General features: G+C 43.8%; 2 gene segments (V, D, J or C); both read left to right on the top strand.

Annotated features, from left to right (window-relative positions):
• The first annotated feature begins 7,861 nt into the window (after positions 1–7,861).
• Positions 7,862–8,546, top strand: LOC108541488 (T-cell receptor beta chain V region C5-like). The segment is given in 2 exon segments: positions 7,862–8,032; positions 8,125–8,546. Coding segments are annotated over 2 exon segments (561 nt in total).
• A 3,526-nt stretch (positions 8,547–12,072) lies between these two features.
• Positions 12,073–15,271, top strand: LOC108541489 (T-cell receptor beta chain V region CTL-L17-like). The segment is given in 3 exon segments: positions 12,073–12,184; positions 12,306–12,749; positions 15,177–15,271. Coding segments are annotated over 3 exon segments (588 nt in total).
• Positions 15,272–15,803: the final 532 nt, after the last annotated feature.

The following is a 15,803-nucleotide window of genomic DNA, read 5'->3' on the forward strand; positions in this document are numbered from 1 at the left end:
TCAAAGATAATATCGAGGTCCTCAATTTCTTTTTAATATTTTTTGAAAATGAAAGGAAATTATGCACATGACCCAAGCTATACAGGATAAGGAAATTGACTCATGTCTTTGCTGAGATGAAATAATAGTAAAGTTCTGTGAAATTATGAAATTAACTTACAGGCTCATCTCATGCCTGATTGGCAGTGCTGTGTGTTACAAAAATGACAAAATATATGATTACTTTAAAAACATCACTTTAAAAAAATTAGCATTTGCCAAGAATGGGGGTAAAAATTTAAATACTGACAGATGGTACAAGGAATGGAGGCGTTTGAAACTTCCAGAGCCCCTGACCCGGCTCACCCCACTTTCCCAGGGCCCATGTCTTCTAAAGTTCACCTGCATAGAGAAAGGGAAGTGTGGCTGTGCAGAAAATACAGCAGGTTAGGAAAGCACAGGCTCTAGAGCTTTTACAGGCTTTAACATCCCGTGTATTTGTGCTATTTCCACAGCCTGGGACAAACTGTATTCTCCCCAAACAGGGCCAGACACTGCTCATCTATCAAGGACTGACTCACATCTCCCTTCCTCTTTGCTTCTTACCCTGACATTCCCTGGTACTGTAGTATATCATTCTCTCTCCTTTACATTCAGAGGAAAATTCAGGTATATAATTGATACTACTTGATGTTTGTGAAATGAATAAATTAATGTCCATTTATACAGAGCTCTGAAATATTATCTATTACTGTTTTCCCTTCAAAAGGGGCTCCTTTTACCTGAAATATAACAGAGAGTCATTATGGCTCATCTCAATTTTCCGTACAATTTCTGCAATATTCCAAGCAAATGTGTTTTCCCAATCAGGATTAATGAGCAGTACTATCCAGTACCATAACTATATCTAAAGCTGGAATTCACAAATGTCCATTTGGAACAAAGAAATTTATGTAATAATAATATTTATCCAGTCCCATGATCCAGTAAAAGAAATTCCTCACCACAACCATGCTTTTCCAAAACCACATCTTTGTGAGTCTGGAGACATTATCAGGGGTGCATCCCAGAAACCAACCTAAAACGCTGAGAGAAAAATTTGCTGTGCTCAGTGAGAGAATCTTATCATCCTTGCAATAAGAAGATACCGTGTGTGTATGTGTGTGTGTGTGAGAGTGTATTTGTGAGTGTGTTGTGTCTGTGTGTGAGTGTGTATGTGTGCGCATTTTCCCCTGCAGATTCATCCACATGAAAATAGTTTATCTTTGGATTGCATTACTAAGAAACACTGGGTCACTGGGGGAGCTCGTAGGCACTTCTGGCTAGTGATGGGAAACGTCAGACCACTCCATCTGCCTAAGTTATAGCCAATAGGGTTGTTTATTTCAAAACTTTTTATAAATTTAGAATCAAATATGTAAAAACTGGAAGTCCCTTTTATTAAATGCACTATATTTGGTAATAATGACTCTAAATACAAAATGTGAAGACACACGTGTCTTATAAATCAAAAGGAGATATGAAGTATTTTTCCAAGATCATTCTGCTGGGTATCTTCACACTGTTTAATTCTATGCCTTGTCTTATTTAGGCTCTTCTCTTCCACCTTATCATACAAATTGCAATGACATAACAACTATTAATTTTGCAATCCAAATGGTTAATGCACCCTTTTGTCTCCACTGGCTAAGGGAGGATTTAAAGATTAACCCTAAATTGGCTTATCTGGGAAAGCTTAGAGAGGGTGTATGTGAGAAGGTGGGGATTGCAGGAGCGGGATGCAGGGTCTCTGTTACTGATTTGGACAATTTAGAGCTCATAAGGTCATAAGGTGTGAATCTCTGAGACTATGGATCTATAGCCACTTGGAGGCGCTGTGTCTCTGCAATGCTGCTGGGAACCCTGGGGAGGGGTGGGCAGGTGACCCAGAAGAGGAAGGCTGAAGAGAATGCCTGGCTGCCTGCTAGCATCAGGTGGAGGCCATTTGAGTTCAGAGTGGGCTCTGAGTTAAACACAGACCTCTCACTGTCCAGGGAAGGGTAGGGGTGTGAAAGGCCTCCATTTGTACCAACAGGAGAGTGTCTCTGTGTCTGTCTGGCCAGTGGACGGTGAAGGGGCTGGGGCGTCAGGGGTTGGGAATCAGTGTCAGGGCAGGGACAGCGGTGGGCAGAGTAAGGTGTGACATGGACATGTGGACACTGTGCTCCACCTGCTCCACCTTTAGTTTTGGGACCCTTCAGGGCAGGAACGATACATGGGGTAGCAGAGCCAGGGACCCGCCTAAGGGTACAGTGGGCAAAGGATGGCCTGCAGAGGAAGTAAATAGAAAGGCAAGTTTCCTATGGAAATGCCAAAACATTCCTGCCTCCACTCAGAAAAAGACCACGAAAGGGATGTTGGCAGCCAGAGGGACTCAGGATCTGGTGATCCAGCAGGCCTTTCCCAAGTTACCTCTGCTGCTTCTTTGTGAGATCTGTTTTGATTCTGACAGAAATCATGCAAAATAAGTGTTATCTAACTGTGCATACTTTTGACCGAAACAGCTTTCCTGGGTCTCATATACCCTTAGATGGAAGAAACCAGACATAGCATTGGATAGATCAGTAGTGAGGTGACTGTAGTTAACATCAACCAATTGTGCATTTCAAAATAGCTAGAAGAGAATAATTCAAATGTTCCTAAGGTAAAGAAAAGACAAATATTTAAAGTGATGCCTATTCCAATGACCATGATTTGATTATATTAATGTATCAGTGATCACATCTACTTAAAAAATATGTACATCTAATACGTACGTATCAATAAATAGTTAATTGAAAAGAACATAACTGGCTGAAGTCTGTTCCTCCAACACCTCTATCCACTGTCCCCACTCTGCAGATTTGTCTTCTCACATGGCCTTCCCTTTCCAGGTCCCCATTAGCAGGAAGAGAAAGTCAGGCATTATATATGATCATTATAGTCTCTTTGCTGAAAAGTCCAAGGAACATATAATTTCCAGGCTAACCATATTCATTCATCCTTCATTGTGACAAAAAAAGAGAGGTGCAATTGTCTGCACCATAGCTGTGCTGTGAATGAGGCCAGTTGATCTCTTTAATGAAGGCTATGTGAGGAGAGAGTTTTATCAGTGCACAGCAAAGGGAATGGGATGTTTTTAAAGGAAAGTGTAGTTTTCCTCTACCTGATGTAATTTATTATGAGGGAAAAGACACAAATCATTATTATTCATTAGTTAATTTATTGATTTCACAAACATTTTAAGCCCCCCACTTTGTACAAAGGATTGTGCCACATAAATTTAAAATGAAACAAAAAATAAAATTTAGAAAAACAGATAAAACAATTTTTTAAAAAAGCACATTTCTTGCCTTTGACAGTATTAAGGCAATTAATATTGAAATGTAGTTACTGAATTATTTTGAAATTTGTTTATTAAATTATTTTGCTAATTCAAAGTACTTTAATGTTTCTGAATTATACAAATGTCCTCTTTTAAAATCTTTCTCTTTAGTTAGCTACCTCCTTTTACTACCTTTTAAAAAAAATTTTAGTGAGGACATTTAGTATGAGATCTATCCTCTTAACAGGCTTTTAAGTATACAGCAGAGTGTCATAGTCCACAGAAACAAGGCTGTACAGTAGATCTCTAGAACTTCCTCACCCTGCTTAACTGGGAATTTTGTACCTGTTGACAGCAACTCCCCATTTCCACCAATCCCTAGCCCATGGAAACCAATGTTTTAGTTTTTACTTCCATGAGTTTTTGACTATTTAGGTTGCCTCATAAAAGTAGAAAAAGGCATGGTGGCTCACGCCTGCAATCCCAGCACTTTGGGAGGCTGAGGTGGGCACATCACGTGAGGTCAGGAGTTGGAGACCAGCCTGGCCAACATGGTGAAACCCCGACTCTACTAAAAATACAAAAATTAGCCGGGCATAGTGGTAGGCCCCTGTAATCCCAGCTACTCAGGAGGCTGAGGCAGGAGAATCATTTGAACCCAGGAGGTGAGCTGAGATTGCACCATTGCACTCCAGCCTGGGCAACAGGGAGAGACTCCATCTCAAAAAAAAAGAGTCATGCAGTATTTGTCTTTCTGTGTCTGGCTTACTCACTTACCATAATGTCCTCCAAGTTTATCCACATTGCCACATATGGCTAGATTTTCTTCTTTTTTGATGTTATTTCCTTGTGTGTATATAACACATTTAAGGTCTGTGGTAATAAATGCACAGTATTTGAGTGTTTCTATAAAACCATGCATCATATGAGTGGCAGGGTCATTTGCAGAGGTGCAGGCTCTGAGTGCATCAATGCACCTTTATGGTTCAATTACGCTGCATGGAGAAGACTCAGGAAAAAATCATAATTCCATCCTTTATTGTCATTTTACTATGCACAAAATAGAAGTCCTTCATTTGCAAAATTTCAGTTAATTAGAAATTCAACTGTCAGAAAAAGCCTTAAGACACAAATGCTATTCTCATTTTACAGAGAGGAGGGAATTGACCCAGAGGTTAAATAACATGATCACATTAAATGGCTATTAGGATACAGTACTGGGGGTCCAGCTCTGACCTGTCAGTCTCTAATCCCTGTGTTTATAGCTCTGTGCTATAAGGCATTTTCATAAAGAGCGATGCCTAACTTTCAAAATCAGAGTGTTTGCTCTCTACATCCCTTTCAGACCTGCTAGCTCCAAGAACATCATAGACGGAGGTGAATTTATCCTGGAGACAGTGTGGGGAAAGAACTCTGAAAAGACACCATGGCACCCAGCCCTGACTCCCACTCTAACAGCACCACATCGCTACCTGAGGCCAGCTCTTGACAGGTTAGGTTCAGTTTGCTTTTTGTTTTGTTAATCTATAAAATGAGACTAATACAGTCCATCTATAAGGCCGTATACATAATTTAGTATCATAAAATATCTAGCCTATAATAGGAATCTAAATATCTTGATTCCCTTTGTTAATCTCAGACAGCCTCTTGCACTCTCGCCATGCACAAAGGCAGATTCAGACACATTCTGCCTAGAAATCTTAAGCTGAGAACTTAGAAGTCACAGAAGTGGAAATATATATGCCTGATGATTCTTTACATGAAATTAACTAAAGAATGTAGCATACATGTCTCCTCAGATATTTAAAAATCAATTTTATTAATATATAGATTATATAAACATTACACATTTTAAATGAACAGATCAATGATTTTGGAGCAACATATGTGTATAGACCCTTCTAATCCCCATCCCTATTAAGATGTCGAATATTTCCATCATGCAGAGAGTTTTCTCATTCCTCTGTGCAATGCCTCCCTCTATCCCTGACAACCAGTGATATTTATCACTAGAAAATAGTTTTGCTCAGGTATACTTTTAATGGAAATTTACAACCTCTAACTGTTAAAACACTTCCTCTTTAGTACACAGGTAAATATTCAAGAGAGGGAGGTGCTCCTAAAGATATTTATGGCTATGCCCATCATTGATAGAATGGATAAAGAAAATGTGACAAGGCCGGCGCGCGGCAGTGGCTCAAGGGCGTGTAATCGCAGCACGTTTGGAGGCGAAGACGCCGGCGGCATCACGAGTCAGGAGAGCTCGAGACACATCCTCGCGCTAAAACGCGTGAAACCCATCTCTACTAAAAAATACAAAAAAATAGCGGCGAGTGGCGGGCGCCTGCTAGTCTCAGCTACTGCGGAGGCTAAGGCACGGCAGAATGGCGTAAACCTGGGAGGCGGAGCTTGCAGGTGAGCTGAAGATCGCGGCCACTGCAGCTGCCGAGCCACGGGCGACAGAGGCGAGACTCCCATCCGCTCAAAAAAGAAAAAAAAAAAAAGAAAAAGAAAATGCGTGATACTATGCAGTCATAAAAGGAATGAGATCATGTCCTTTGCAGGGACATGGATGAAGCAAGAAGCCATTATCCTCAGCAAACTAACACAGGAAGAGAAAACCAAACACCGCATGTTTTCACTTAGTGGGAGTTGAACAAAGAGAACACATGGACACAGGGAGGGGAACAAAACACACTGGAGCCTGTCGGAGGGTAGAGGGTGAGGGGAGGGAGAGCATTAAGGGGAATAACTAATGCCTGCGAAGCTTAAAGCCTAGATGACGGGTTGATGGGTGCAGCAAACCACAGTAGCACATGTTTACCTATGTAACAAACCTGCACATTCTGCACATGTATTCCAAAACTTAAAGTAAAATTTAAAAAATTAGAAGAAAAGATTTTTATGGCTTTAGAAGGGTTTCAAACGCTTCCAGAACCCTGAGAGATACCTGATCCATGTTAGGGATAATCCTGCCTGGAGATAGACAAAGTGATGAAATGACATCAAAAATCTTCCCAGCTGGAAGAGGCTGTTTCCACATAATTTGTTCATTCATTTTCATTATTTTTTCTCATACACTCATTCACTTAAATTATTTTATAATGATATTCTGACAAAAACTAACAATCTCCGAGAACATTATTTTGAGTTTCCATCAGACAATATTTAGCTGTGATTTAGCTCTGCTTCCTGAGCACATAGAGTACACTGGGACCAAGCGCATCATGTGCAATGGTGACTCCATTGACAGATAATGTCACATTGAGAGAAGAGTTCTCTCTTCCTTGACCCCAAGTGTCCAACCCATAAAACATGAGTCTTGAGCTAGAAAATTCCCCTTTCTGTTCTGGCACTGCCTGGGCACGAGGCTCTTTTGTTGTGTGTCTCTCTGTTTTCTGGACCAGAGAAATACTGATCACATATGCGGCATCCACTCATTGGTTTGTTGGACCCCAGCTTGCAGGTAAATAGTACCAGGTGGTCCTTTGCTGTGACTTTAACTTCTGTGTTCTTCACAGAACACAGTCCCATTGATGGGATCCAAAGTCCCACTGATACTGAGTGACCCAGACCCTGGTCATGTGCTTGTGCTAAAAAGGAAAACAGCACATGGGGAGGTGAGCAGAATATGAAACACAATTATGTACTCAGAACCAGCCATACAACTTATTAGCATCCCCTTTGTTCAAAAATTGGTAAGAATTTGAAGAACACGACAATGTTATCCTGACTGTGGTGTCCTAATAAGTGTGGGACTCTGTGCACCAAGATACGTTATTTGAGCTCCTTTTTATTTATTACTAAATTAATGGCAGGAATCCCGCACAAAGGGATACCCCCTATGAAACATGACAACTCAAATTAAAACAGAGCACTCTTCCTTACCCTAAAGTCTGCCCTCTCTCCCTGAGTCCCTCATGCATAAGACCACCTTTGTGTCCATAGGTCATGGGCAGTGCTGGGTGGCCACCATTGTCCACACATAGAAGGTAGTCAGCAGCGTGAGATGGTTCTGCCTGCTGGGATCTCACCCCAGGCATGGAAAGCAAGAGTCCTGGGTGTGGCTGAAGGTGCTCAGCTGTGTTTCTCAGGAGTCCCATCTGTCAGTGAATTGACAAGAAACAGAGCAAAACAACTCCTCCAATGTTGATGAGCCTGCTCCTGGGATTTGGAAACTTGGTAACAGAGAAAACCAATATAGACAAAGGATTTTAAACAGGATTATGGTCAATTAAGCAAATTAGAAAAGGATACTTGAAGGAGTATTTGGAACACAGGAATCAAAAACACCAGGAAGACATAAGGAGTTTCCCTAAGACTCTAGACTACAGCACTATGTAGATAACTAACACTAGAATATTAATTATATCATTGAAGAAATAAAATTTACATTGAATTACAAACTGTTTACAAAAGGTCATGAAAATCTTTTAGACTTATTTCAATTCAGACATATGTGTTCTTCTCATTCTCAGCTGTTCACTGGTGCATTTATTTTGGATTTGACCATCTGGGGAAGAGGTGTGGCCTCTCCTGGCCTCTCCCTCCCTGGGGCCCAGGCAAGGAGAATGAGGTCTCAGAATGACTCCCTTGAGAGTCCTGTTCCCCTTTCATCAACACACAGACCCAGAAGACCCCTCCGTCATGCAGCATCTGCCATGAGCATCGGCATCCTGTGCTGTGCAGCCTTTTGTCTCCTGTGGGCAGGTGGGTCCTGGGCAGGGACCCTTGTATGGATTTCAAGGCTCAGCGCCTTCCCACTGGGGCTGCAGCATCAGCTTTGTTCTCCTTCTCCGCAGGTCCAGTGAATGCTGGTGTCACTCAGACCCCAAAATTCCAGGTCCTGAAAACAGGACAGAGCATGATACTGCAGTGTGCCCAGGATATGAACCATGACTACATGTACTGGTATCGACAAGACCCAGGCATGGGGCTGAGGCTGATTCATTACTCAGTTGGTGCTGGTATCACTGACAAAGGAGAAGTTTCCAATGGCTACAGCGTCTCTAGATCAAACACAGAGGATTTCCCACTCAGGCTGGAGTCGGCTGCTCCCTCACAGACATCTGTGTACTTCTGTGCCAGCAGTTACTCACAGCGCTACAAGGCTGCCTCCTATCTGCACATAAAGCCAGGCAGGCTCTGCCCTCCTTCCTCACCCAAGACTCAGCGATGCCCTGGGCAGAGTTCTCTACACCAGGGTCCTTGGAACCCCAAGTGACCCCAAGTGGCCCAGACAGTATGAGCCTCGCTCTGTGCCAGGTGCCTCTGTAGGCAGTCTCAGCCAGGCCTGGACTGCTCCCAGGTCTTCAGATGTCTCCTTTGTTGCTCTATCTGTTCTTTTCTCAGAGCTCTCCTTTTGGGGTGGGGCGAGGGCTTCCCCAGCTCCTACTTTTCTATCCTGAGTCCGAGGTCCCCAGGCTAAAACAGGATGTGTATTTCAGATCCATCTAGACTCCCGTCTCTCTCTGGTGACCTTATTGCTTCCTCTCTCTAGGGTTTCCCCAGTCCCCACCCTCACGTGGTCTCTCCTGTGGCCCACCTTTCCCATCTGGGCAGTGACCCTCCAAGGCCTTGCTGGGTCTCTCCTCCCCCCACCTCCCTGCCGCTCTCTACTGCAGCCATGAGGGCAGCCTCTCCTGTGCCTCCTTCATTCCTATCACAGAGACTTCAAAGCCCATTTCCTCTGTGCTGGGCTGGAGGCTTCCTTTCTGCAGTGGCCAGCTCCTAGCTGTCCCCCAGATCTCAGCATGATCAGACCCTCTTGTGGGAAGCACTCCCTCCCCTCCCAGCTGAGATCAACTTTCCTCTCAGAAGCTCTCACAGATTCATGCGTCTGTTAGTAACCTTTAGCGCAGTTGGGCTTTCTCAGATACTTATCTGGTTATTTTTTTACTCCACCTAATTTTTAAGCCCATGGGAGCTGAGGCTGTGCCTGCTGCATTTACCAACATTGGTGCCTCGCATGTGGGGAGACAAATTTCAGAGGATGGATGAGTGAATGAGAGGTTAAGTGAATGATGAGTGGGTGGATGAACCAATAGTAGGAACACGCTACATCTACTTTAACCTGGCAGAGATCTAGCATTAAGTACAACAAATCCCATCCCTTTGATTGCTGGGCTCAGGTCAGTCTTGGAAATTGATGGGGAAATTGATCCTGGCATCCACACCTGGCTCAAGGCTTCCTCTTGTGGTTGCAGCACCAGACTTCCTGCAGGTCTCTGGGCTCTCCTTCAGGGTCTTTCCCCACAACAAATCGAGACAGATCAGAGATCTACCTCTAGAATTCCATCCTTAAAGGTTGTTCCTTGAAATCACTTCTGGTAAGAAAATCTCCATTAGGTTTGCATCAATAAAACAGGGCTACTACAAGTTTGAGAGTATAACAGATTTATGATCAGAATTAGATGTTATGCATATGTGGGAGGAGCTGAGGAAAAGAAGGTCTGGAGGAGAGAAGTCAGAAGGTGAAGGAGGTAGTCAGTAGCCAGGGCTTCTGGAGGTCTGGGCAGGACAGGCTGGAGTGGCAGGAACATGAGAGGATCAGAGTATGCCAGGCCATGCAGTGGGACCTTGAGCCGGGAGCACAAGAAAAGTCCAAGAAAACCTTCTTCTGGGGAAACTGTACCCACTGTATGGGGCCCACCCCTGCAGGTTTACTTGCAAACACTGGGGGCAGCCTGGCTGCTGTTGGCCAGCACTTGGGAAGATGAACTGGATACAGGGCGCAGAAGGAACAGGACTTTCTAGGTCTGTTGGATGCCTCTGTATCCGCCGGTCACAGACTCTCACTGTCTGACCACAATGATGTGCCAAGTATAATAATAGTGACTGCTTTTCATCTGTCTTCCAACTTTTACCAAATGTACCTTGACCATCTGTAACCCTGAATGGTAAAAGAAATGGCATTCTGAGAAAGGCAGGCTCTTGCCTTGGCAAAGTTGACTTAACACAGTCCAGCACAGGACGGAGATTAAGGCATTGGATCACACAACTGCCTCAACTTGCCGCAGTCCCTGGACTCTTCTCCGCGGACACCTATGCTTCCCAGGTGAATGTGGACACAATTTGTATGTAGATGTTCCAGACGCTGGCTACTAACTTTTCCTTTAATCCTGTGCCGGATATCTCCCTCCACCCAGAAGGTCTATATATATATGAGATTTATTTTAAAAAATTAGAAAATTTGAATTCTATTCTGAATCTTTTGTTGGAACTGTCCAGAGAGCATTTTGGACCCTACCAACCTATGTTGTGGGTGTATTTGGCAGCCCGGAGTGCAGCAGACAGTTCTTGGGCCTGTACATTTGCGAGTTTAGACTGGAGATGCCTGTAAACATGACAGACTCTTGGTGTTGTTCACTCTCAGTCCAGGCCTCTCTGGAATGTCACAGACGACCATCGAACAAATAGATTCCCAGTAAGAAGAATATTAGGACATATTAGAAGATAGCAATGAGGAAATGTGAGCACATGCAACAAAAGATTGAAGTGTAAACCCAAAGACTGGAAATTTTGGCATTATAAGATATGAAAGTTTGGAGAGCTACATTTAAATGAACATGAGGGGAAACTGAAACAAGGAAAAAGAGAATGTCTGAAACCATCAAGTAACTTTCATAAAAATTGTCAAATAATGTATCTAGGAATGCCTCACACACTCACCGAAAACAAAATGAAAAGTCAAACAGCTGATCAGCTCCTCCTAAAGAGATTTTTAGTGATGTCAAAGATGATGGATCTCCAGGAGTCATCTAGAACGCAGCACAGAAAATTAAAAGTGAACTATGAAAAGTTAAAGAACAGGGAGGAAAAAAAATGGATGTTTCCTATATATTAGAATATGCATATTTTTCATAAATTCCCATTTTTTCTTGCATATGATTGCAGTTTCAAACAGGTAAATGGGTAGAATGTTATGAGGTGATATTTATGAGATGTTAGCTGACAATTCTTTAGAGGTGTTTAGGACCCAAATTCAGTTTCCAGAATCAAAATGAATCTCAAATAAGATAAATAGTCAAGTCATAGGGAAATTGTAGAACCTGAGGGACAAAGAGAAGATTTTGAAAGCAGTCAGAAAAAAAGAGAAATACCGCCCACAGGGATAGATGGAGAACAGGAGTAAGTCAAGATAGTGGTTAAAAATAACCATTAGCTCAATTGTCATTTTCCTTCTTTTAAGGTGACATTGATTAAAAACAACTTTTATAAGTGGAATATGGAAAAGACCTCTGTGAGTTTCTACCCAAGTATCTTTTCTGAATGACAGTTAACAAAGGTGGGAAATGATCCCAGAAGAAAGGCACGAGGGCAGTTCGTGAGGGAACCCTTGCGATGGGGCAGCCCTGTTGGGCATGTGTGACTGGGGGAATGCAGGGCCATGAAAGGAGATGGGATGGCAGAGGGGACCCTGACTTGGAGGAAAGACAATGAGCTCACCCCTTTGTGCCCTATGTTAGGGACAGTGTTGGTGCATCCTACAGGACATGCCCAGCAGACAGAGGAGCAGCTGTGGGATGAGAAGATGAAATCAAAGATGCAGCGTGAGGCCTCCAGGTCCAGACAGCTCCGGAGCCCAAAGTGATGAGCTGTGCATTGATGTTAAAAAAGGAAGTTATAAATATTTAAAGCCTCACCCAAGTGTGTTCTAATATAAATGCTGTGACCCTGAGGTCCTGGGGATTGAGAGAGGAAGTGATGTCACTGTGGGAACTGCCCTGTGGGGACAAGGACGTCCGTCATCCTCTGCTCCTGCTCACAGTGACACTGATCTGGTAACGCCCCCGTCCTGGCCTGACCCTGCCATGGGCACCAGGCTCCTCTGCTGGGTGGTCCTGGGTTTCCTAGGGACAGGTGAGTCCTCTGAACACCAAGTAATTTCATTTTTTTCCTGTGTGTGTAGGCGTGTGTGTGTGTGTGTGTGTGATGACTACAAATGTTTTCCTTTTTCTGTTGCCAAATTCTCCTTCCACAGATCACACAGGTGCTGGAGTCTCACAGTCCCCAAGGTACAGAGTCACAAAGAGGGGACAGGAGGTAGCTCTCAGGTGTGACCCAATTTCGGGTCATGAGTACCTTTACTGGTACCAACAGGCCCCTGGGCAGGGCCCAGAGTTTCTGATTTACTTCCGGAATGATGCTCAACTAGACAAATCAGGGCTGCTCAGTAGTCGGTTCTCTGCAGAGAGGCCCAAGGGATCCGTCTCCACTCTGAAGATCCAGCGCACAGAGCAGGGGGATGCGGCCGTGTATCTCTGTGCCAGCAGCTTAGCCACAGAGTGGCACGGTCGCCTCCTTCCTGTTTACAAACCTCATCCTTCTCTCTCATTGCTGCTACTAGAGACCCTTAGTAGAGGCCTCTCTTTCATCCTCATTTTTCATGGGAAAGGAGTAGATTTGGACATCGGCTGCCCATTAGGTAGGAAGAGACCACAGATTCATTCCTGAAACACAGTGACTGCGAATGTAGGTGGCGAAAACAATCACGGCCCACAGCACTCTAGGAGTCCTCGGAACCAGCTCACTGCTCCAAGCAAGGAGTGGGTGTCTTAGCCTCGGCCTTCAGGGCAGACACATCTTCTATAGGTCTTGGAGGCTGAGGTGCTGCCCATATACATGAGGTTGTCATAGGCAGGAAACATGCTTTTCTCATGCGTATGTTGAGGCATCTGGAAGGTCTGAGGCTGCATCCCCAGGATCATCTTTCTTCTGAAGCCTCTTCTATTCCTGTCACCTTGGAAGTTTCTGCCACAAAATATCAGACCTCTCTTCCTGTTTAAAATACAGGTCTTTGCAAATTTGTGGTCCTTATTGATAAATACAATCATGGTAACAATAAGACTGCATTTCTTCTGCCTACTTTAAGCCACATGTATCCTTTATTTTGTTTCCATTTGCCATTGCTGCTGTCCTGATAGACAGAAGCATGCATTCACCACTGCCCGTTCACCTTGATTTCCTCAGGAAATCTAATTTCTAGACTCTGAGTGTTTTCATTGTTGTCCTACTCTTCTGATTTGAAATAATTTTCCTGAGACCTTTAACTCAAGAAGTGTTTTATTTGTAATATTCTGTTCTTTTTTATTTTTCATATTGTATATTGTTATATAGCAGTTGTTATAAATAAAAGTACGATGATTATATTGCAATAGAATCTTCCACCTGTCTGTGGGTGATGCTGCAGTTTGTATCCATGAAATCGAATGCACTGGTCAGAGATCATGTGATTACGGATCATGGTTTTCTGAGAGTCCTCGGCGACAGACCACTTCTCCAAGTCTGGGATCAGTGTTCCAGATGCAACCCTGATAGAGGTGCCCTGAGTTTTTCATAACTAGGAGGGGCATCATAGCCTTCCTAAAGTCACTGATCAGAAATCGTTGTGGTACAGACACCAAATTTCTTTCCCCAGAGAATCATGGTCTTTGGGAGGGAGTTGCTCTGGACCCATTTTTTTATTGTGCCATCATGAAATCCCTCCTTGCTCAGGTGCCCTGTGTCTCCTGTGACTGAGTAAGGCCAGGGCACAGATGGGAAATCCCTGTCTTCCTAGAACTTCACTCTAACTGCTGCCGTCTTCCTCCACGTGACTCCTGAGACACCTGGTCCTAACAGTGGGCAAGCTCTGACACTGAGACTGAACAGTTTAGTCCACAGTGGTAAACGGTGCTGCAAGAACATGAAACAAAAGCGAGCAGGGCTTCCAATTTATACTGAGAATGAACATGCAAGAGGAGCAAAGGGAAGATGTTACTGATGAACAAATAGGAAAGAATAGGGTTTCTGCTCGGATGAAATCATTCTGTTGTCTTAAGTTAAGCAGGAGAAACATTTCATTGCCATTTACTTGAAGTCAAAGGCTAGCACCTCTCCAACCAACCAGCATAACTCTTTGTTCTGTGATCTCAGCAGCTTCAGAGGACTCATAAATCCTTTCTCTGCACAAACGTCCCTTTGTTCATTCCAAGACCCCAAATCACACACTCTGATCCTATCATGAAAATAAGGAGGTTTGCTATAGTTGATGTTGCCTCATTTTTAGGGTGTTGAGTAGGAAGCATTGAAGAACTTTGAAAGATTTGCTCTTGAGTCTAGGGATGTGCTGGACCCAGATTGAATAACTCAGAAGAGCCAAATAGGCATACTTTTCCCAGCTCCCCAGCAGTAAAGCCATGTTGGCCACTTGAAGTCTGCCATGGTGGGTATGCTGGTACCACAGAAATTAGCAAATGCTACCAGCCATGCCCCCACCTTCACAGACACCCAGTTTAGCAGCACATCACTGGAGTATTTTCTGATGTCCCTGTTATGCCATGTCTTGTGGGGCCAAAAGGGCTCAGAATTCACCTCCCCTCTACTCTTGCTTAGAAACCATCATCTACTGGGGCCTCAATTGTTCCTATTTCTATTCAGCCTCCAAATTCTCTTGCTCTGTAATTCTGTGTTTCCTACAAGCATGCCAGTGTGGAACATGACAACTATTTTGAATGTAACTAAAGGTACCACTGAACCAGTTCATTATTTACAAGTTATCATTCCTCGCATGGAATATTCAGATTCTGGAATCGTTAGGAACAGAGATAGGCAGCAGCATCTCTGGGTTGTGAACCACGTACAGCCCCACTACTCTTCTGTGGCAATGACAGACTCTGTAACAAGGACTATTTTGCTTTGGAAACTAAGCAGCTCCACCGCAGTCAGGAATGAATCTGCTTTTACTTTAGGCTGAGAGGTCAGAAGGATCACACCGCAAGGATTCTCCTCTCCAAGACTGAGTATGGCCACTCTCCATCTCAGTCCCTGGACGCTGTCCAGAGTTCCCTGAGTATCTCTGCTCTGGGGGCAGAATCACCAAGGCTCATCCTCGCCAGCTCCCCACAGACGCCAACAGGATTTTTCTGCCAGGTGCAGGACACAGGAATGGCTCTGTCTGTCTCTTAGTTAGAGGGAGGCCATGGAATGATGTTTATATACGAGAGACTGGAATTCTGGGTCTCCTTTGAAGTATTCAACAAAATTTTCTTTCTTTCTTTCTTTTTTTTAATTTTGCCATCTCACCAATGAGGAGAGCAATCCCTTGGTAGCTATATTGTTTTTGGCACTTAGGAAGGTTTTTGTGGTTAAGTCACATTAAGAAATTGTGCCTTTTTTTCCTGTTCAGATATAAGCCAAGGCAGTGAAAGAAACAGCAATAATTTTGAAAGCAGTCACTTATGCATCTTATGATAAAGGTGTTACTTTTCATTGCCCACATCTAACTTTCAGTCTGGTGGAAATGAAAAGGCACAGTTAGGAGGCATGTGAGCATGCGATGAGAGGTCAATGCCAATTGAGAAGTCCGTCTGAATCCCCAGTATTGTGGGATTGAAGGGGAGGCAGACCGTGCTCAACAAGGAGGGAGAGTGAGTTCATCCATGGGAACCTGAGGAGGAGCAAATCCCAGGGCCATCTAACTCAGGGTGCAGCAGCAAAT

The sequence above is a fragment of the Rhinopithecus bieti genome, unplaced genomic scaffold (assembly GCF_001698545.2).
Source record: "Rhinopithecus bieti isolate Rb0 unplaced genomic scaffold, ASM169854v2 scaffold_20175, whole genome shotgun sequence".
NCBI lineage: Eukaryota > Metazoa > Chordata > Mammalia > Primates > Cercopithecidae > Rhinopithecus > Rhinopithecus bieti.